At 41.5% G+C, this 22,652-nt stretch overlaps 1 protein-coding gene and 2 pseudogenes across 1 annotated transcript in view; all 3 read right to left on the bottom strand.

The window, feature by feature from the left end:
• Nucleotides 1-22,652, bottom strand: part of FANCM (FA complementation group M) — a 92,052-nt gene that overhangs the window by 38,154 nt on the left and 31,246 nt on the right. The window contains exons 6-11 of the mRNA XM_059659093.1: nt 22,184-22,316; nt 21,741-21,866; nt 21,119-21,199; nt 16,542-16,726; nt 6,787-6,993; nt 2,564-2,777 (exon numbers count right to left, since the gene is read on the bottom strand). Of these exons, the coding sequence (XP_059515076.1) occupies nt 2,564-2,777; nt 6,787-6,993; nt 16,542-16,726; nt 21,119-21,199; nt 21,741-21,866; nt 22,184-22,316 (946 nt within the window). The remainder of the gene's footprint in view (nt 1-2,563; nt 2,778-6,786; nt 6,994-16,541; nt 16,727-21,118; nt 21,200-21,740; nt 21,867-22,183; nt 22,317-22,652) is intronic.
• On the bottom strand, nt 3,889-5,350 carry LOC132228255 (small ribosomal subunit protein eS1-like; annotated as a pseudogene).
• Nucleotides 5,230-6,003, bottom strand: LOC132226540 (large ribosomal subunit protein eL33-like; annotated as a pseudogene).

Below are 22,652 nucleotides of genomic sequence, written 5' to 3' on the forward strand. Positions count from 1 at the left end.
CTACATCGGTAAACCAAGGATCCTAAGTATTCTTTGTATCTAGAAGACAAAACTAAATCAATGTGAACAAGATGCAAAGACAGATTTTTCAACATAAGGAACTTTCTTCTATATAGGGCTGTTCAACAATGGAATGAACCATCATTAAAACAAACAGACAAAAAAACTGCCCTAGCCGGTTTGGTTCAGTTAGTAGAGCATTGGACCAAGGACTAAAAGGCTGAGGGTTCCACTGCCAATCAAGGACACGTAACTTGGTTACAGGCTCCATCCCTGGCCCTGGTCAAGTGTGTGGTGAGTGCAGGAGGCAGCCAATTGATGTGTCTCTCACATCAATGTTTTTCTCTCTCTCCCACCACACCTCACTTCCACTCTCTCTAAAAAAATAATAAATCAATGGAAAAAATGCCCTCGGGTAAGGATTGAAATACCATTTCCTTTGACACAGATATTCAAGTTGAGGCTGAATATTTATTAACAGGAAGCACTCCTACTTTGACATGTAATTGGAACAGATGACTAACCCCCAAGGTTCCTTCCAAATTTTAAAATTACATGTTTTTATGATTCCTTAAAAGCCTCTTTAAAGACTAAAATTCAAAAGAACCATTTTAGTTTCTCATTTTTTCATAGTGCTAATACTTCAAGGTATTTTCTTGATATCACCAAAATCTCTGCAGTTTTTAGGCTAGCCACACTTTCATTACTAACTATGCTCCCTGAGACCAACCAAAGCATGTTTCTCACTGACTCAGTATCACTAATAACTTGGTCTAACTTCACCACAATTTTAAAAAGAAAAAAAAATACTTTCTCCTTCACAGAAAGGGAAAAAACCACTCTCTCCCTTTTTTAGAGCAATTCCAGAGACACCTAATGTTTGCAAATCATTTCTGCAACCCTTTGGTGTATATGCGAATCTTTGTAAAGGCTAAGAAGCCTCTAGCCAGCTTTTCAACCAGAAATGTTTATCTTTTTCTTTTTAAAAATATTTCTATTGATTTTATTCATTTATTTATTTATTTATTAAGAGAGGAAGTGAGAGGGAGAGAAACATAGATCAGCTGCCTCCTGCTCAATGGAGCAACTGGCAACTCTTCAGTGCCACGATGATACCCAACCAACTGAACCACAGGGGCCAGGACCAGAGATGTTTTTCTTAAGGGTCTTGGAGCTGTCTCTTTGAAATGTAAATATCAAGAAAGACATTGTTGCCCTGGCCGGTTTGGCTCAGTGGATGAAGCATCAGCCTGCGTACTCAGGGGCCCCAGGTTCGATTCCGGTTGAGGGCATGTGCCTTGGTTGCCGGCACATCCCCAGTGGGGAGTGTGCAGGAGGCAGCTGATCGATGTTTCTCTCCCATCGATGTTTCTAACTCTCTATCCCTCTCCCTTCCTCTCTGTAAAAAATCAATAAAAAATATTTAAAAATAAAAAAGAAAGACATTGTCCCTGTCTCCCAGTTAGCAAAGGAGTTTAGCTTAGGCACCTTTCTCTGAGTTGTCACCATCTGCTTGTCATAAAGATAAGTTGTATTATTTCTTTGTATGAAGCCAACTAGCAACACAAATGGCTACCTCGATTACCAGATGAATTTGGGATGAAGTATGAAAGAATGTATAGCAAATAGTGCTCTCCTCTTTTTTAAAAGATATGTTTTTGGGAAGGAAGGAAGAGGGATAGAGAGATAAAAACATCTCTTGCATGCCCCCTACTGGGGATTGAGCCCACAACTGGGGCATGTGCCCTGACAGAATCCATCTGGTGACTTCTTGGTTGATGGGTCCATGCTCAACCACTGAGCCAGACTGGCCAGGCAGTGCTCTCCTCTTATATGAGGACATGTTACTGTCTTGAGAATGTGTATGTAAAGGATTTTAAGTGTCTCAGGGAATGAATTAGCATAGAATTTCTTTCTATCTTTCTATTAATTTTGATGTTTGGCCTACAATGCATATTGTAGCTGGTTTAATGCTCATTCAAAATAAAACTGTTTTCTTTCTTTTCTACACTCTGTAAAGAGGATTATCTGGGTCCGTACCATATTTTTAATTTTCCCAATACTGATTTTCAATTACTCTGTACTGCCAATGCCTCTTTCCCTTTACCACACATCCTTTTCAAAGAGAAAACCCTTAACATCCTAGAATGTATGTTGAATTTCTCAAATAAAAAATATATCTATATATATATAAAAGCCTAAGTGACCATTATGGCGGAACAACCGGAATGACTGGTCACTATGAAGCACACTGTACAGGCAACGGTTAGGGGTGAGCAAGCAGGTGAGTGGTTAGGGGTGAGCGGTCCGGGGTTGCGAGAGGGATCCCAGATTGTGAGAGGGATGTCCAACTGCCGGATGTCCAACTGTAGGGATCGGGCCTAAACCAGCAGCCGGACATCCCTGGAGGGGTCTTGGATTGCAAGAGGGCACAGGCCGGGCTGAGGGATCCCCCCCTACCCCTGTGCACGAATTTCATGCACTGGGACTCTAGTGAATATATAATCTGCTAACTAACAACAGGAAAACTATGTATATTTAAAATGCAGAATTTTTTATTTACCATTCCTATAGGAAAAAATAGACGACTTTCGCTGCAAGTTCCGAGAAGGCTTCTCTGGTTCATAGACACCATGTGTGATGAACATTTTATGTAATTCTGGGTTGATTCCATCAGGAACCATTCGTGGACTTGCTTGATAAAAATGAAGGACCTGCCTGTTACCTGAAATAGCTTTATAAATACTTCTTTTGTTGGACTGACTTTGATTATAAGTCTGAAAAAAAAAATAAACATCAAATTGCATTATTTCTACAATAATCAGCCATAAGAAGCAATTACTATATTATTTGGGTTTATTCTAAGCAATAAAACTCTGATCTACTTAAATACTTAGAGAATAGAATATCTGTTGTCTTGAATTTGAAACCTGTTCAATTAACTCTTGATGAAAATCATATCAAAACTATATTATAAATCCTACCTTAGTACTATATTGCACAAAGGAAATTTATCTTTTATTTAGTATCTTGCTGTTTCTGAATAAGGCTCATATTTATATGTAAGTGTAAAGTGCTTTTAAAAAAATGTGTTTTTTATCCTCACTGAGGATATTTTTTTTCTATTTATTTCCAGAGAAAGTGGAAGGGAAGGAGTCGGGGGCGGGGGGGGGGGGGGGGGGGCGGAGAGAAAGAGAAACATCGACATTGAGAGAGAAACATTGATTGGTTGCCTCACACATGTGCCCCTACTAGGGCTAGGGAACCTGCAACCGGGTCCCTTGACTTGACCAGGAATCCAACCAGCAACCCATCAGTCCATAGGCCAACATTCTAACCACTGAGGGAACTGGCCAGGGCCATTTTTAAAAAATATGATTCCTTTATTTCAGCTTCTTCATCTCTCTGCACTTCAATTTTCTTTACTTGTATACAACAAGAAAACCATTATTCCCCTTAAATAAGATAATGCATCTGAAGCTCTCAGAATACTGCACAGAGTAGGTGCTCATTAAATATGGATCATTATGACCATTTTACACATTAAAAAACCTTTCTATTCAGGTATTAGTTAAATGATTTGCCTGAGGTAATACAATTAGCTAAAATCCAATTCCACTCATTGATAATACAAATTCATTCTACTCATTGTATAAGCTGCAAGACATATCATTTATTGGGATCATTTCATAGATCAACCAAATCCTATACAAGAATATGCCTTAGACACATGAAAAATTTTGGGAGAAAGCTCATTATACAAAATGCTTTTTAAAAAAAAAAAAGTCTTTTTTTTTTATTGATTTCAGAGAGGAAAGGAGAGGGAGAGATAGAAACATCAATGATGAGAGCAAACCATTAATCGGCTGTCTCCTGCACGCCCTCCACTGGAGATGGAGCCCACAACCTGGGCATGTTCCCTTGACCGGAATCAAACCCAGGACCCTACAGTCCTCAGGCTGACGCTCTATCCACTGAGCAAACCAGCTAGGGCCAGGATGCTTTTTTTTGTAAATCACAAATAGGATTTTTATTTGTTATTAAATGTCTGAATTTTAAACAAATTCTTGGACTGGGGGCTCATATCCCCAGTAGCTTTTTCAGAACTGCTACCTTCACCAGGAAACTCCATGGGTTTTCCCAACTTAAACTTGGGCTTCTCCAGCATTTTGACTTTATTAGCAAAGACATCATGGAGCAGATACATAGATTGGCAGCCTTTCCTATGTTTTTTCCAATGCGATCTGGAATCAGTTTATTGACCACTTCTCTCAAGTCATTTGTCTGCACCTCTCAGGTCATGATTTCCATCTTCTTCTGGATTTGACAGACCTATTGATGCTGAGCATAATGCCTTCTGAATCTGATTGTTGCATTTTTTTAAATAAACACAGAAAAGACGAAGCAAATAATCATTGGTACTCCTGACATCAATGTGAGCTTCAGTCGTGGTCTACCATTTTCTTAGCATGGAGCATATTTTATCACATGTAAGACCTATGCCATGGAAATTAGTCAGCATTTTTTCACTGAACATCCTCAGTTATTAGCTTGAATTTTCTAAATGCAACTTCATCATTCTGCAAATTAGCTAGGCTCACTTCAAAACATGACTCTTGAGACCATCAGATATGATTTTGGTTCCTTGAGTTCTTGTGACTAGTGTGTTTCCAATATTTCTTTTTTTAAAATATGTTTTTATTGATTTCAGAGAGGAAGGGAAAGGGAGAGATAGAAACATCAATGATGAGAGAATCATTGATCAGCTGCCTCCTGCACGCTCCACATTGATCCACTTAAGTACTTAGAGAGCAGAATGTCTATGGTCTTGAATTTGATAACTGGGGATGGAGCCCGAAACCTGGGCATGTGCCCTGATCGGGAATCGAACTGTGACCTCCTGATTCATAGGTCAACACTCAACCACTGAGCCACACCGGCCAGGCTCCAATATTTCTTTTTTTCGTGTTTTTTTTTTTTAAGATTTTTTTAAATATATTTTATTGATTTTTTACAGAGAGGAAGGGAGAGAGATAGAGAGTTAGAAACATCGATGAGAGAGAAACATCAATCAGCTGCCTCCTGCACATCTCCTACTGGGGATGTGCCCGCAACCAAGGTACATGCCCTTGACTGGAATCGAACCTGGGACCTTTCAGTCCGCAGGCCGACGCTCTATCCACTGAGCCAAACCAGTTTCGGCTCCAATATTTCTTATACTGAACATAGTTGGTGCTTTCACATCATACCAATCTTTCTTAGAAAGTGGATCAACCACTTTTTTCTTGGTCCCCTTTTGCTGCCTTTCATAAAGTGCTTGTTCTTGCCAATTGCAATGGTGCTGCTCAGAGAGTCAAATGGGTTCAGGATGATTTTTATTTTTTAACCAAAACACAGGAAAACAAATCCATTTCATTTATTTTCAGTAAGTTTAAGTCCTTGAGGGATACAGCATTACACAGATTCTGTGTCCAATGGCCTTAGCAGGAAGGTTTCCTCGGAATTTAGCATGAACCATGCCACTGTTTCCATGAGCACGAGTTGCCTTTCCCCAGATTACTCTGGTTTTGTTTGGTTTGCCACCAGGAGTCACTGTGTTGATCTTTGCTTTGTACACATAAGCACATCTCTTGCCTAGACAGAATTCAGTTTCATCTCAAGCATAAACACCTTCAATTTTAAGAAGAGCTGTGTGCTCTCTCTGGTGCCAGAGACCCCGCTTACAGCCAGCAAAACGGCCTTGGACCACAGCCTTCCAGACATATTTGTCCTTATAGAAATCCTGTTCCCAGCAGGCCTCCACAGGGCCCAAGATGGCGGGAAAAGCGGTTCAGGATTATTTTTAAAGGTTACATGAACATTTAAAATCAAATTTTAAAAACTAACACAATTAATGAAAAAGTCTTTAATGTGAAACTATATATCTGGCCACAAAAATAGCCCCACTGAGTCACAAAAGTTAGTTAATACTTTAGTGTAACAAACACAAAATAGCCCTAGCTGGCTTGGCTCAGTAGATAGAGGGTCCCAGGTTTGATTCCCATCACGGGCACATGCCCACGTTGCGGGTTCTATCTCCAGTGGGGGTTGTGCAGGAAGCAGCCAATCAATGATTCTCTCGCATTCTCTCTCTCATTCTCTCTCTCTCTCTCTCCCTCCCCCTCTCCGTTCCTCTCTGAAATCAATAAATTTTTTAAAAAAACAAACACACAAAATAATATTATATACAGCATCATATTTAGGAAGGCCTGTTACCCAAGATTGCAGCAAAGTATAAATGTAACTAAAGTCCCTTATCACTTAGAATAGACACCGGCAAAGTTCTCCATAAAGAGCCAAATAGCAAATAGTTTAGGCCACATACTATCTCTGGTGCATATTCTTGTTGATTGGTTGGTTGGTTGGCTGGTTGGTTGGTTGGTTGATTTAAGGAACTCTTTATAATATAAAACCATTCTCAGCTCATTTAGTAAGATAAACATAAAAAAACAGGCCTTAGAAGCACAGGGGATAGTAAAACACATTGATTTTTGCATCTAGGTGTTTGAATTAATACTAAAGTAAAAGTGTTTATTTATATGGATAAAAATTAAAAAATCTGAATCCAGTCGAAAATTCTCTTAATTAGAAATAAAGAATAGTCAGAATATAATACAAAGGGGGAGGGGGAAATCGACTAATTACTTACAGGTTGCTTGGACTTTGAATCTTAACAGGTTGATATTTGTATTTAGACTGTATTTCTCACATTTCATTTACAAATCATGTTTCCAAAAGTCTACTTACACGTTCTTCTCGTCCTTCAGCAAGGATAACAACAATCCTGCCTTGACGTTTACGGCCAGTCCTACCCATTCGTTGTATAAGACGGATTGGGCTCTTCTGGGCATCAAAACATACTATCAGATCAACTTCTCCTATATCCAAACCTTCTTCACCCACACAAGTAGAAACCAATGTATTATAACCACCACTCCGAAATTGTTTCACTACCTAAAATAAAAATGATTTAAGAATAATTAAATGCAAACAAAAGAATTGTAGGTCAAAATAAACTTTTTCCACTTACCTATAAATGGCGAGATGAGAATAAAAATTAGCATTCAGGATACTACTGAATAGGAAAAGAAGTAACAAAATAGCAATATAAGCCAGAGGAAATTGTGGTAAAATGCAAAGGGCCATCTTGATTTCTTTGGTTTAATAATGGTTGTGATACCAAAAGGGTTTGCTAACAATTTACACATGAATTTGAAAAACTCCATATACTATTTTTAGCATCACTAAAAGGGGCATAGGACAGGTAAATGGTCCAGAGCAATTACTGCCAATTGTCATAGCCTAGACTTAAATTACTATTGTGTAACATAAGAATGTTTTATTACTCCTAGAATTTGTGAATGAAAAAGGCATGCTGTAAAAATTTTAACGGAAAGTAACCTCACAGGGTGATCTGATCATAAATTCCTAACTGGACAGGTTAGGGTAGGCAGTCTGGCCCAGGCCTGTAACTTCTTTAGTAACAGGTTAACTTTGCCTTAAGCAAGCCTTGCCCATTGCTTTTGTGCATCTAGGTTAACACACCTATGAAATGCCTCTTTTTGGACCCCTCAAGAGAGCACATAATCTTAACTATCCTATAATCCAATCCTCTACCTCATTGTCTCCCACCTTGATTTAATCTTCCTAACTCAGTGGTTCTCAACCTTCTGGCCCTTTAAATACAGTTCCTCATGTTGTGACTAAACCATAAAATTATTTTCATTGCTATTTCATAACTGTAATGTTGCTACTGTTATGAATCGTAATGTAAATATCTGATATGCAGGATGGTCTTAGGCGACCCCTGTGAAAGGGTTGTTCGACCGCCAAAGGGGTCTCGACCCACAGGTTAAGAACCGCTGTCCTAAGTGTTCCCCCTTAATGTCAAAAAGAAACTGCGAAACTGTCATCTTCTAAAGTACTTGAAATCTTACTTCCTGCCACTGTCGTCAGTTTGGCTCAAAAAAACAAAAACTCTCTACAAGTTTGGACGTTCTTACATCAACAAATTCATACCTTACCTTTTATACTGTTATTCCAGTGAGGGGTAACAGAATATATAACACAAAATATAACTATAAGTGTTGTTAAATTATTTTTTACATCTCTTTAATAGTCTTCTATAATATAACCAGTTAATAAATTAATAAATAATATCAAACAACTTCATTTTTAGTTAACACACATAAACTAACTTATTTATATGCCTAGGATTGATATTACTTTGGCTAGAGTCTGAAAAATAAATAGGAATCAGAAATTATTTAATTAATCAGACAAAGGAATAGTAATTAATTAAGTAACTTCCACCAGGACTTATAATCTACTGATCCTATTATTTTTCACTGCTTACCCTTTAACCTAACTTAAATTCTACTCCCTTGCTTCTCTCTCACTCCATATTCCTCTGACTAAACTCTAACACTGGGTACAGCCTTACTTTCTACAGTCTGAGCCTGTAGCCTGCAGTTGAATGTGGCTGCAGGAAAACAAAGAACCATGTTTACTGATTTCACACTAACTCAATCTCTCACCTTGAATGGGCCCCTGGTGTTATCTGAAAATCGTTTCATATTTTCCTAATCCATTCACTCTCCCCATTCCCCTGAATAACTGTTTCCTATTTTCTCTCTCATCAAACTTTCAACATTTCCTCCACATCCTCACTCTCAGCTGATGACACTGCAAAAACTTCCTCTCTGAAATCAATAAAATACATTAAAAAAAAAAAAAAAAAAGATCTTCCAGCCCTGACCAGTGTGGCTCAGTTGGTCAGGTGTCATCCTATGCACCAAATGCCAGTTCGATTCCAGGTCAGGTCACATGTCCAGGTTTCCGGTTTGATCCCCAGCGGGGGGGCGTGCAGCTGATCGATGTTTCTCTCTCTCCCTGCCCCCTTCCCCTCTCTCTAAAATCAATAAAAACATATTTAAAAAAGAAAAAGAGCCCTAGCTTATTTGGCTCAGTGGATAGAATGTCAGCCCTCAGACTGAAGGGTCCCGGGTTCAATTCTAGGCAGGGCCATGTTCCTTGGTTGCATGCAGGCTTGATCCCAGCCCTGGTCCTGGAGCTTGCAGAATGCAACCAATTGATGTGTTTTTCCCACATCAATGTTTCTCCCCCTTCCTTCCACTTTAAAAATCAATAAAAAGCCCTAGTTGGTCTGGCTCGATGGATAGAGCATCGGCTTGTGGACCGGAAGGGTCCCAGATTCAATTCTGGTCAGGGGCACATGCCTAGGCTGTGGGCTCAGTCCAATGCGCAGGAGGAAGCCAATCAATAATTCCCTCTCACCACTGATGTTTCTATCTCTTCCTCTCCCTTCCTCTCTGAAATAAAAAAATATTTTTTAAAAAAATCAATGGAAAAATAACCTCAGGTGAGGATTAACAAAACAATTAAAATTTTTTAAAAAAGGAAAAAAGATCTTCCACAAGGTATCACTGCCAAGTCTACCCATCCCCCAATACCTGTGCCTATATGTCTACCTTCATCCCTGTTGTTTTGGGTAAACTATCCGTGTTCTTAACTGAGGTCCATCCCTAGGGTTTTGTACCAGATCCTGTCCCTTTCCTCATCTACTCAAAGGTCATTCCAGCAATACTCTTCTCTCTGCTCTATCATCAATTTTTCTTTCTCAACTGATCATTCCTATCAGCACACAAGCGTACTGCTACATAACCCAACATAAACAGAAAACCACTTCCATCTTTGCTCTCCTTTATAGCAACACTAGAGGCCCAGTGCACGAAAATTCATGCACTCAGGGGGGTAGGGGAGTCCCTCAGCCCAGCCTGTGCCCTCTCACAGTCTGGGACCCCTTGGGGGATGTCCACCTGCTGGCTTAGGCCTGCTCCCAGGGGATTGGGCCTAAGCTGGCAGTCAGACATCCCTCTGGCACCCCAGGAGCCCTTGGCAGATGTCCAATGGGGAGCGTGCCTAAGCTGCTTGTCAGACATCCTTAGCACTGCCTCAGAGGTGGAAGAGGCTCCCGCCACCGCTGCTGCGCTGGCCAGCCATGAGTCGGCTTCTGGATGCAAGGTGCTCCCCTGTGGAAATGCACTGACCACCAGGGGGCAGCTCCTGCATTGAGTGTCTGCCACCTGGTGGTCAGTGTGCGTCATAGCAACCGGTTGTTCCCGATCATTCCGTTGTTAGGGTCAATTTGCATATTACCCTTTTATTAGATAGGATTCCTTGAAAGACTTGTATAGTTGCTATCTCCAGCTCTTCTCGATGCTGGGTTATCTCCATCATTACACTAAAACTTTTCTTTTCAAGCTGGTTTGCCTTCTCATCTCTTAATTCAATTTCCAGTTATCATTTTATATGACCTATTAGCAGCATTTACACATGTAATCTCCACCTCCTCCTTACTTGGCCCCAGATACCACATTCTCCTGGTCTTTCTATTTCACTAGCCACTTATTCTGGTTCCCTAGGGAATCATAATCATTGCAATTATCCTATCTAATAAAAGAGAAACATGGTAATAAGCCGTACATCCGCTACCCTTCCCATTGGCTAATCAGGGTGATATGCAAATTAACTGCCAGCCAAGATGGCGGCCGGCAGCCAGGCAGCTTGAAGCTAACATGAGGCTTGCTTGCTTCAGTGACGGAGGAAACCAATGTTTCCCGCCTGACTTGCCGACCTCTGAGTTTGCAGTTTGAAACGTTGTTACAAATATAGAAGCTAAACAAAACCCCAGGAACCTGCTTTCAGCCAGCCGGGATATCAGAGCTGGAGTTGATACAGTGTTTCAATTATAGAACCCAAACAAACCAGATACCTGCTTTCAGCAGCAGAGGCCTCAGAGCTGGAGCTAGAGCTACAACAGGCCCAGAATTAAAAAAAAAAGAAAAAAAGGAGCGGTTGGGAGCTTCCGTCACCCGCCAGCCTGAAAACAGCCCTCAGCCCCTCACCCAGACTGGCCAGGCACCCCAGTGGGGACCCCCACCCTGATCCAGGACACCCTTCAGGGCAAACCAGCCAGCCCCCACCTGTGCACCAGGCCTCTATCCTATATAGTAAAAGGGTAATATGCCTCCCAGCACTGGGATCAGTGGAGCTGCGAGGCCTCCCGGCACTGGGATCAGCGTGACAGGGGGCAGTGCCCAAACCCCCTGATCGCCCTGCGGCTCTTTGTGACAGGGGGTGGGGACACAACCTCCCTATCGGCCCTGCTCTGTTCGTGACAGGGGAAGGCGCCCCAAACCCCTGATCAGCCCTGCTCTGTGCCTGATAGGGGGGAGCTCCCAACCCCCTGATCGGCCCTGCTCTGTGTGTGACAGGGTGCGGTACCCCAACACCCCCCTCCCACGGGCCCTGCTCTGTGTGTGACGGGGTACAGCCATAACCTCCCCATCGGCCCTGCCCTGAGTGTGACAGTGGCGGCGCCCCAACCCCCTGATCGACCCTGCTCTGTGGGTGATAGAGTGCGGCGCCCCAACCTCCTGATCCGCCCTGCTGTGTGTGTGACAGGGGGCAGTGCCCCAACTTCCCTATCGGCCCTATTCTGTGAGTGACAGGGTGGAGCTCCTCAACCCCCTGATGGGCCCTGCTTTGTACGTGACAGGGTACAGAGCCCCAACCCCCCTGATGGGCCCTGCTCTGTGAGTGACAGCGGGCAGCGCCCCAATCCCGATTGGCCCTGCTCTGTGCCTGACAGGGGGTCGCGCCGCAACCTCCCCATCGACCCTGCCTTGAGCGTGACAGGGGGCTGTGCCCCAACCCCCAATCAGCCCTACCCTGAGTGTGACTGAGGGTGGCATCGCAACCTCCCCATCCGCCCTGCTCTGTGCATGACAGGGGGCAGCGCCCCAACTCCCCAATCGGCCCTGCTCTGAGCCTGACCAGGGGCTGCACCTAGGGATTGGGCCTACCCTCTGCCACCCGGGATCAGGCCTAAGGCAGCAGGTCATTATCTCCCGAGGGGTCCCAGACTGCAAGAGGGCACAGGCTGGGCTGAGGGACCCTCCCCTCCCGCCCCCCGAGTGCACAGATTTTTGTGCACCGGGCCTCTAGTCTATAATAAAAGCATAATACAGTGGGGCCCTGACTTACGAGTTTAATTCGTTCCGTGACGGAGCTCGTAACTCAAATTACTCGTATGTCAAATCAAAAGTGAATGAGTGAGACACGTGATGCTGTATGCTAATTAGACCGACATCCTTCCGGATGACCTTCAGGACGAAGCTGGGGCTGTAAGGAAAGCCCAGGTTCTGGGTGCCAGAGGGAAGCTGGTGCCAGCAGCCGGGGGGTGGGGGGGGGGGAAGGCCTATTCTTGCACAAATTTTGTGTATCGAGTCTCTAATCCTATATAATAAAGGGGGAATATGCAAATTGACCGTCACTCTGCCACAAAGATGGTGGCGCCCATAGCAGAGGCAGGTGTTTCCGTAACACAAGATGGCTGCACCCACAGTGGAGGCCAAGTTTCCTTAACGAGCCTTGCCAAGCAATCAGCAGGGACCTGAGGCTGCATTACTTCCCCCCAGCTTGCCAGGGGACCTCAGGCCACACCCCCCACCTTGGCACCAGGCCAGGAGACCTCAGGCCATGCCCCCCAACAAGCAGGGCTTGACGGGGGACCTCAGGCCATGCCCCCCGCCTGGCAGGGCTTGACTGGGGGCCTCAGGCCACATCCCCCTTCCTGGCGGAACTTGATGGGGGACCTCAGGCCACACACCCCCGCCCCGGCACCAGGCCAGGGGACCTGAGGCCACACCCCCCGCCCCGGCCCCAGTCTGGGGGATCTGAGGCTGTGCCCCGTGCCTGGCAGGGCTTGACCAGGGACCTGAGGCTGCACCCCCTCCCGGCGGGGCTTGATGGGGGACCTCAGGCCACACCCCCCGCCCAGCAGGGCTTGACAGGGGATCTCAGGCTATGACCCCCACCTGGCGGGACTTGACAGGGGACCTCAAGGCACGCCTCCACCCCGGCCCGGGCTGGGGCACCTCAGGCCGCACCCCCTGCCCTGGCGGGGCTTGACAAGGGTGGGACCGGCTGGGTCTGGATCTAGCCCAGCTGTGGGCAAACTACAGCCCGCGGGCCGGATCCGGCCCGTTCGGCTGTTCTATCTAGCCCGCGGAGCCAAAAGAGCGGAGGGTTCTCTTGCTCTCCCCTCCGCTCCTTCACCAGCAGCAGTGTTAACATGGCAACGTCAGGAAACACGGCCGCAGCTCCTTCTTCTGAGTCCAGTTTAAGAACCCATTGTGGCCCTCGAGTCAAAAAGTTTGCCCACCCCTGATCTAGCCCAATGGAGGGGGGCCGGCCGGGTCTGGGTCTTGCGCAATTTTGAGGCGCATGTGGGTGGGTGGGGACTTGACTCTGGGTCCCGTGGTGCGCCCCAGATCTAACAGGAGGAAGATTACCATATACATTTTACTAATTTTCTTACATCTCTGACACTTCTATTATAGAGAAAGGGCAAATAGCAATATTAAAATATTTCCTCTAATTAATTCCCCTTTTAATGTGCACAAGTTTCGTGCACTGGGCCACTAGTCCTATATAATAAAAGGCTAGCCCTAACCGGTTTGGCTCAGTGGATAGAACATCAGTCTGTGGACTCAAGGGTCCCAGGTTCAATTCTGGTCAAGGGCATGTAGCTTGGTTGCAGGCACATCCCCAGTAGGGAGTGTGCAGGAGGCAGCTGATCGATGTTTCTCTCTCATCGACGTTTCTAACTCTCTATCCCTCTCCCTTCCTCTCTGTAAAAAAAATCAATAACATTACAAAAAATAATAATAAAAGGCTAATATGCAAATCGAATAGCAGAACAACTAGTTGCTATGGTGAGAACTGACCACCAAGGGAAAGACGCTCAATGCAGGAGCTGCCTCCTGGTGGTCAGTGCACTCCCACAGGGAAGCACCACTCAGCCAGAAGCCCGGCTCACGGCTGGTGAGTGCAGCAGCAGTGGTGGAAGCCTCTCCCACCTCCACGACAGCGCCAAGGACCCCTCGGGGATATCCGCCAAGAGGTCCAGGACTGAGAGAGGGCACAGGCTGGGCTGAGGGACCCCCACCCCCCACCCCCAGTGCACCAATGTCATGCACCGGGCCTCTAGTTCATAATAATGAAGTACCCCATGGATCAGTCTTTGGACATCTTCTCTATCTTCATTCAATCATCCAGTCCAATTTTTATGATGATGATTCCCAACTCTTTTTTTAAAAAAATATATTTTTTTATTGATTTTAGAGAGGAAGGAAGAGGGAGAGAGAGACAGAAACATCAATGATGAGAGAATCATTGATGGGTTGCCCTCTGCATGCTCCCTATTGGGGATCAAGCCCACAACCCAGGCATGTGCCCTTGGCCGGAAGCCAACTTGGGACCCTTCAGTCAGCAGGCCGACACTCTATCCACTGAGCCAAACCAGCTAGGGCTGATTCCCAACTCTTGAGCCATCAAGGCAACAAGATGTATACATTCAATTGTTTATTCAACATCAAGTAGTTGATGTTTAAAACACTGCTTCTCAATAGTCTATGAACTGTATATTACTGGTTCCAGTTCACAAACGGTATGTTACTGGCCAATAAGAAGTACAAAAATTAAGAGTAAGAGTTTAGAAGTTCAACAGAGTAATTCTGTTTGTTAACTCTAATTTTACTTTTAAAGTAATTCATATTTATTTTTTTAAAAAAAAGTATTTGTGACTTAGTTTTTTTCTTTTAAATGTATTTTTACTGATTTTAGAGAGGAAGGGAGAGGGAGAAATAGAAACATCAATTATGAGAGAGAATCATTGATCAGCTGCCTTCTGCACACCCCCTACTGGGGATCGAGCCTGCAACCTGGACATGTGCCCTTGACTGGAATCAAACCTGGAAACCTCCAGTCCACAGGCTGACACTCTATCCATTGAACCAAACCAGCTAGGACTGTCTGTGACTTATTGAGAAGAAATAATCAACTGATCCTCCACCAGTTTTGACAGTCTGAAAACCACTAATCTCATAGTCATGCCAAAGCTATTTTAACTTGTCAAAAACCAAGCTCCTGATATTCTCTCCAAAACCTGCTTGTCCTGCAGTCTTACCTATTTTAATTGCTCAGGCCATAAATCTTGGAATCAGCCTTCACACTCCTTTATCCCACATCTCACTCTAATTTATCAACTAAATCCAGTCAGCTTGACCTTCAAAATATATCCAGAATCCAAACATTTCTCAAAATCTTTCCTGCTACCACCCCTGTACAAGCCACCATCATCTTTAGATTCAGTTATTGTAATGTCTTCCAATCTGTCTTCCTGTTTCCACCCTTAACCCCTTATAGTTTATCAAGACAGAAGTCCTGTGATTATTTTAAAATACAAATCAGGAAATGACTGTTTTCTGCTCCAAAGCCTCCAAAGGCTTCTTTCCATCTCATTGAGTAAAACCCAATGTCATTAAGATGGGAATACCCTAGAAGGCCCTAAAGAATATCTGCCCCTCCACTTCCTCTCTGACTTCATTGCTATTTCTAAATCAATGAATAATTTAATTACAACTATTTACATTAAAGCTTATTTCAGAGCAAAAGTGCTATTATGAAAGCAATCATGTATAAGAGTTATAAAAAGGTTACTCTAGCATACATACAAATACTATTGACATAGTGAATAAAGGACAAAGTCAATAAAATCAATAAGGTTTTTTATGGTACCTGACAAACTCAAGAAATAATGACACTGAATAATAATAAAATTGGCCAGAGACCAGGTTGGGTACTACGGGTATTGATTTCAAAATGCTGATCCCCTAAGCAAAAATCCATTTTATTTTTCATTTACATATAAATGTTAAGATTAGTAATAATCACCCACTAGATATCTGAACCCTTTAAAGTACTTATAATCAGATGAGATAGGAAAAGGTGTTATATTCCAACTCAGGAAAAGTTTGAGTCCACCAGATCCAGACAACTTAAACGGACTCTTCCGTGTACAGTGAGGACTCTACATTAAAGACATATTTAATTGTCAGTCAGATGACCTATAGCTAATCTGCAAAAACCAGTATACATTTTATAAAAGTCAGTAGTCCAAAAAACATATCACAGCACTTAGAAAACTTATGACTTCTTACTCAGAGCATATGGTAAGGCTTTTAAATAACAGAAATAAAGAAATAACTGTTTAGAATAAATAACTAAAATGACTTAAAATAAAACATTAATTGAAGGCTCTACAGTACAATTTCATTGAATGTTTACAACTCTATGAAGTATGTTTACATATAAAGAAAACATAAGTGGAAGAGCCAGGATTCCAACCCAGGTAGTATGATCCCCCAGCCTTTCTGCTGAACTATTACACTTTACATTACTTAAAAAAAAAAAGTTTCAAAACCACACAAAAAACAATACATTTTTTTGCCTTTAAAAATATTTACTACAAAATTATCTTTATAAGAAGTAGATAACTGACCCATAAGTTAAAACAAAAAAGTGCAAAGCTAATAAATTTTATTTTTATTTTTATCATCTCCAAAAATAATTACCTCCAGTTGCTCTTTCTGGGTAAAACCCTTCATGCTTTTCCCTGAGGCATGGCCAACAAAAGTCATTGCTCTAATAACTGGCTGATGCCGTAAAAGCATTTCTGCAATTTCTTGAACACTATCTCGAAATGAAGAGAAGATCATAACCCTGGTCTTGTCACATTTCTTTTCAGATGTGTTTTGAGCTAAACAACAAAAAAGATTTAATTACAACTTTTTAAAAGCATATAGATAAGAATTAGTTCAAAAGACAAGCCTGAAACTATATACTAATGAATAATAATTCTTTGGAAAAAAATAAGACATCTTAAAAATTTGCTGGTTCTCTTACCTTTCCTAATAATTTTAATAACTTTGGCTCCTAATCTTTTGTTAGTTGACATAAAACATAATTCTAAACAAATCAAATGAAAATGACCTGAATTACTTTTGACCAGTCCTTCATTTCATGCATGATACATGTTATTCCCCTTTACCTTCTACATCAGAAGAACAGAAGTATCAAGTTCCCACTGATTTTGTAAGTCTCCCCTTTCTTTTCTTTCACTAAAGGAACTGCCCAAAACCAGGTCATGGCATTCTGTCCCCACTTCTATGGTACTTTCAAATTCTCCGGTAACTGCAGAATATACCCTGCAGTTAATAGTTAATCATAAAGCTCCTCCAATGTCTCTGTGCTTAGGAGGCAGTAGAATGCATGAAGAAGAACAGGATTTCTGAGGCTGGGCAACTTCCACTCTGAGTGATGTGTGGCCATGGTACTTATTTTATCTCTTTTTTTTTTCTTTTTTTTTTAATTAAATCTTTATTATTCAGATTATTACATTTGTTCCTCTTTTTCCCCCTCCATAACTCCCCTCCTCCCAGTTCCCGCCCCACCCTCCGCCCTCACTCCCCACCCACTGTCCTCATTCATAGGTGCATGATTTTTGTCCAGTCTCTTCCCGAATCTCCCACACCCCTTTCCCCCCCAAGAATAGTCAGTCCATTCCCTTTCTATGTCCCTGATTCTATTATAATCACCAGTTCATTCTGTTCATCAGATTATTTATTCACTTGATTCTTAGATTCACTTGTTGATAGATGCATATTTGTTGTTCATAATTTGTATCTTTACCTTTTTCTTCCTCTTCCTCTTCTTAAAGGATACCTTTCAGCATTTCATATAATCCTGGTTTGGTGGTGATGAACTCCTTTAGCTTTTCCTTATCTGTGAGGCTCTTTATCTGACCTTCAGTTCTGAATGATAGCTTTGCTGGATAAAGTAATCTTGGTTGTAGGTTCTTAGTATTCATCACTTTGAATATTTCTTGCCATTCCCTTCTGGCCTGCAAAGTTTCTGTTGAGAAATCAGCTGACAGTCGTATGGGTATTCCCTTGTAGGTAACTGAGTTACTTTCTCTTGCTGCTTTTAAGATTCTCTCTTTATCTTTTGCTCTTGGCATTTTAATTATGATGTGTCTTGGTGTGGTCCTCTTTGGATTCCTTTTGTTTGGGGTTCTCCGCGCTTCTTGGACCTGTAAGTCCATTTCTTTCACCAGGTGGGGGAAGTTTTCTGTCATTATTTCTTCAAATAGGTTTTCAATATCTTGCTCTCTCTCATCTTCTGGCACCCCTATAATTCTGATGTTGGTGCGCTTGAAGCTGTCCCAGAGGCTCCTTACACTATCCTCGCATTTTTGGATTCTTTTTTCATTTTGCTTTCCCGGTTGGGTGTTTTTTGCTTCCTCGCATTTCAAATCATTGACTTGATTCTTGCGCTCCTCTGGTCTGCTGTCGGGAGTCTGTATAATATTCGTTATTTCAGTCCGTGTATGCTTAATTTCTAGTTGGTTCCCCAATATAACATCGAGGGTCTCATTAGTTTTCTTGTAGATCTCATTAAGTTTATCGGCGGCTTCTAAACAGTTCTTGAGAGACCTTAAAAGTGTGGTTCTGAACTCTATATCTTCCATTGACAATTTTGTCCTGTTTCTTTGTCTCCGCATTTTGTTATGCTTCCTTGGTGCACCCCCCAGTGGTCTTTGTTCGCAGTCTTATAGTTAAACCTTGACTGTTGTAGCTAATACCAGGGAGGGTTTGACCTCCAGGCCAAGTGGCTATTATTTTATCTCTTTATAAGCTTTAATTTCTTCAGGTATCTACAATGGACTGAGGTGAAGATTAAATGAACTGGTAAATATAAAGTATGTGGACTTGCACAGAGCAATCTATAATAACAAAAGCATAAAATGCTACTTAGACTGGACGTCCTTCCGGATGACCTTCTGGACAAAGCCTGGGCTGCGAGGGAAGCTCAGGTCCCAGGTGCCAGAGGGAAGCTGGTGCCAAGCAGCCAGGGGGTGGCGGTAGGGTGGGGGGGAGGGGCGGAAGAAGGCCTACTCCTACACGAATTTCATGCATGCCCCCTGGTGGCCAGTGATCTCCCACAGCCAACCGCCCGTGGCCGGTCAACCTCCCACGGTCCCTATCCCACTGCCAGCCAACCTCCCTCAATCCCTCCCCCCAGCTGGCCCCTCCGATTGCCAGCCAGGCCGAGGGACCCCACCCGTGCACGAATTCGTGCACTAGGCCTCCAGTTGGTTAATAACTGCAAGTCATGTAGGGCTTTCTGTAGTTATTATTAGTTTTCCTTTGTTTTTACACTTTCTTGGAACTTTGACAATCCTTCTTTCTTCCATGAGTTATATTAATCATCATGTGTGTGCCAGGAACTATACTAAGCATTTTATGTGTTAACTCATTTAGTTTTCATAACAACCCTAATGATTAAATGACTTAATACATATAAAGCTAATTCACAATACATATGGGAAAAGCAGCACCTGTTACAAGGAAAATTATTCTACATGTGCTCCTTTGACTCACCATAGCAGCAAGCCTCTACATCTGACCAACCTCTGACCAGTATCTACTTTCTTTCTTTTTTTAAGATAATTTTTATTTTGAAATAATTTCAAACTACAAAAAAGTTAGTAGTGTTTAACACACATCCCCGCCCCCTGGAAATTTGAGAGTAAAGTTGCTGACATGATAGCTCATCACCACCTAATGCTTCAGTGTGTAAATTCTACAAACAAGGATATTATTTTATGTAAAGACAATAAACCATGAAAATTAGAAAATTAACTCTGACACATTATTACTAATTAACAGACCTTATTTAAGTGTTGTCAATAGTCTTGATAATGTTGACAGAAAAAGGCACCAATTGCCAATAGTTTTCCAGTGCAACACCTATCTCCTTCAACTGGTTGCAGCCTGCTTTTCTGTCTTCATTCTACTGTACTAAAGTCATCAATAACTTTCATATTGCCAAATTCAATGGACACTTTTTGGTTTATTTGACCATATTTCTCAGTAGTTAACACAGTCCACTCCTTCCTACTGAAACAGTCTCCTCTCTCAGCTTGTCTGACACTCTAGTTGTCTGGTTTCTCAATCTTCTTTGTGGCTTTTTTTCATCTGAATTCTAACTACTGTTACTCTTCAGGACTACATTCTGGGCCCTCTCTTATCTCTAAACTGTATGCCTGGTGATGTTATCATATCCATTCCTGAAACTTTAAATACAGCCTATATGCTGATGACTCCAAAATTTATTGATGTAAATGTAAACAGATAAAAATAGCCCAGACTATTCTTCTGAGATCCAGTTTCACTTATCCAATGCCTACACATCTCTATATAGATGTCTCAGAAGCATCCTAACAAGTTTGCTTATCCACCCCACACCCATCATGATTCCTTTTTTTTCTTATACCCTATGTTCAATCCACCAACAAATACTGTTGGCTCCAACTTCAAAATATATCCAGAATCTATGACCATTTCTGAGCACCTCCACCTCTATTACCTTGGTACAAGCCACCATCATCTGCTATCATCTTACTATTGCAAAAGTCTCCTAACTGGTCAATGTCTATTTTCCACAAAACTACCAGAGTGATCTTTTAAAAATGTAAGAGAGATCATGTCATTCTACTGCTCTAAATGCCTCTGTAACGGTTTCAGAAAGTACACACATTCACAGAATAGAGTCTGAATTCCTGACTTGGCATACAAGCCTGACGTCTGCGCCTGGCTACTTTTCCAACCTCCTCCTAATACCACTTGTACCTTCATTACAATACTCCAGCCAAATTGGTTTGTTATTGATCCTTAATTATACCACACACCTTACTGCCCCAGGGTCTTTGAATCTGCTACAGTCTGCCTGGCATAATCCTCTCTGAGAAATCCAGAGCTTGCTTCCTCACTTCCATCAGGTAACAGCTCAAACATCACCCTACAGAAGCGCTTTCTCTAACACTCTATATAAAACAGCCTCCTTCATGACTTCAACTCCTTACCTAGTTCACTTTTCCTTACCATCATATATTGTTTTAGTATTTCACTTATACTGCTCCAGACTCACTGTTATTTTTCACATACCTTACAGTATTCTTAACATTCTTACCTATCCTCCCAAAATTTCCGTGCTTTTTTATATTCATTATCCAGAGTAATTAAACGACCACCTATTCCATAAGAAATGTTAGCATAAACTAAAGAGTCAGGCTTTAAATATGACATACCATTCCATGACTTGAAGTGTTCAACTACAATTTCTTCTAATTTCTTTAATTTTGGATGACTATAGAAAAATTCTTTTTCACCTGCAAAATGTAAAAAAAAATAAAAAATCCAATATCAAAATAATATTTCTGTATTTTTCCATATTCAATTATATCTATGTATTTTAATTATCCTTTTCAAAAATGGATTTGTTAAAACTTTGAAGACTCAGTAGCATCCAAACAGCACACAAGTCTTATTGTAAAATAAACTTTGAATTTTTATGAAAATTTCATTCCGAGAGAGAATCTAAACAGGAATCAGCAACAATGTAGAAGGGAAAAAAATAAATATTTAGTTTAGCTATAAAATCAGTTTTTGGTAGTTCTAAGAATTTTTAACTACCAGTAACAACTACTAACTTCTATTATATATATATACTACTTGTATATTTATCCTGAGTTATTCCTTTTTTGTATTTTACTAGTATTTATCTATTTTTTCTACTTATCCAACTTCTATAATTTGGTAGGTCTATTGCTACCAAAATATAACTATAGATATGTGGATCAATGAAGCAAAATTTCAAAATTAAGCTTGACGAAGAGGAAACAATATACAATTTTAAAAGAAAAACCAGACCTTTATCGATAGTAGAAATGCCACTTGCTGAAGTACTACGTGAATGTGCAAACATGCACTCTAGATGATTATAAAGTTTCATGAAGTCCTCATTTCGGTTAAGTTCATTTTTCACCCGAGTCATTCCTTCAGAAATTAAGAAAAGGTTTTCCCAGTAAGTAAACTTAATAGCAAAATTAATCAGTTATTATGTATTTAAAAAAGTAACCTTTAACAATTAAAGCAAGTTTTTCAAATTTAAATATGAAAGCCAGAAACTTTTTTCCAGTTCCACATTCACATATGTATTAATGAATGGCTTGTTTCTTTCCAGCAATTTAGCAAAATCAAAGAAGTATAAAACCATTTGTTATAAAACCATTTCATTGCTTTTTAAAAGTATTTTTAAGTAATCCAAAATGTTCAACTTCAGCCAAAATTATACGTGTATTTCTTTAATTTACCTTTAGTTCCATCCATAATTCCACAAAGGAAGAAATATAGTGATCTCATTCCCATTTGCTGCAATAATTCATAACCATGATATAAACTAATACAAAGAGCAAACTCTCCTTCGATTATACCTTGTTGTATTCCCTAGAAAAATAAGCATATATCAAATTTAACCAGAGAAAATAAATGAAGATACATGTTCCATGTAGAACTTGATGGTTCTACTAAATGTCATAGGATGGTGCTATGGAAAGGTGCCAATGTATTTTCCATGTAACATGCCCCTTCACATTGTCTTTTTAATTCAACAGGAAACTTAAATGTTAAAGAGAACAGGTAAAGGGGAAACCATTTAGTGTTTTTCTCTATAGGTAAACTAGAGGCCCGGTACACGAAATTCTTGCGCTGGGGGGCGGGGGTCCCCTCAACCCGGCCTGTACCCTCTTGCTGTCCAAGACCATTTGGGGGATATCCACCTGC

Source organism: Myotis daubentonii, chromosome 1 (genome assembly GCF_963259705.1).
Source record: "Myotis daubentonii chromosome 1, mMyoDau2.1, whole genome shotgun sequence".
NCBI lineage: Eukaryota > Metazoa > Chordata > Mammalia > Chiroptera > Vespertilionidae > Myotis > Myotis daubentonii.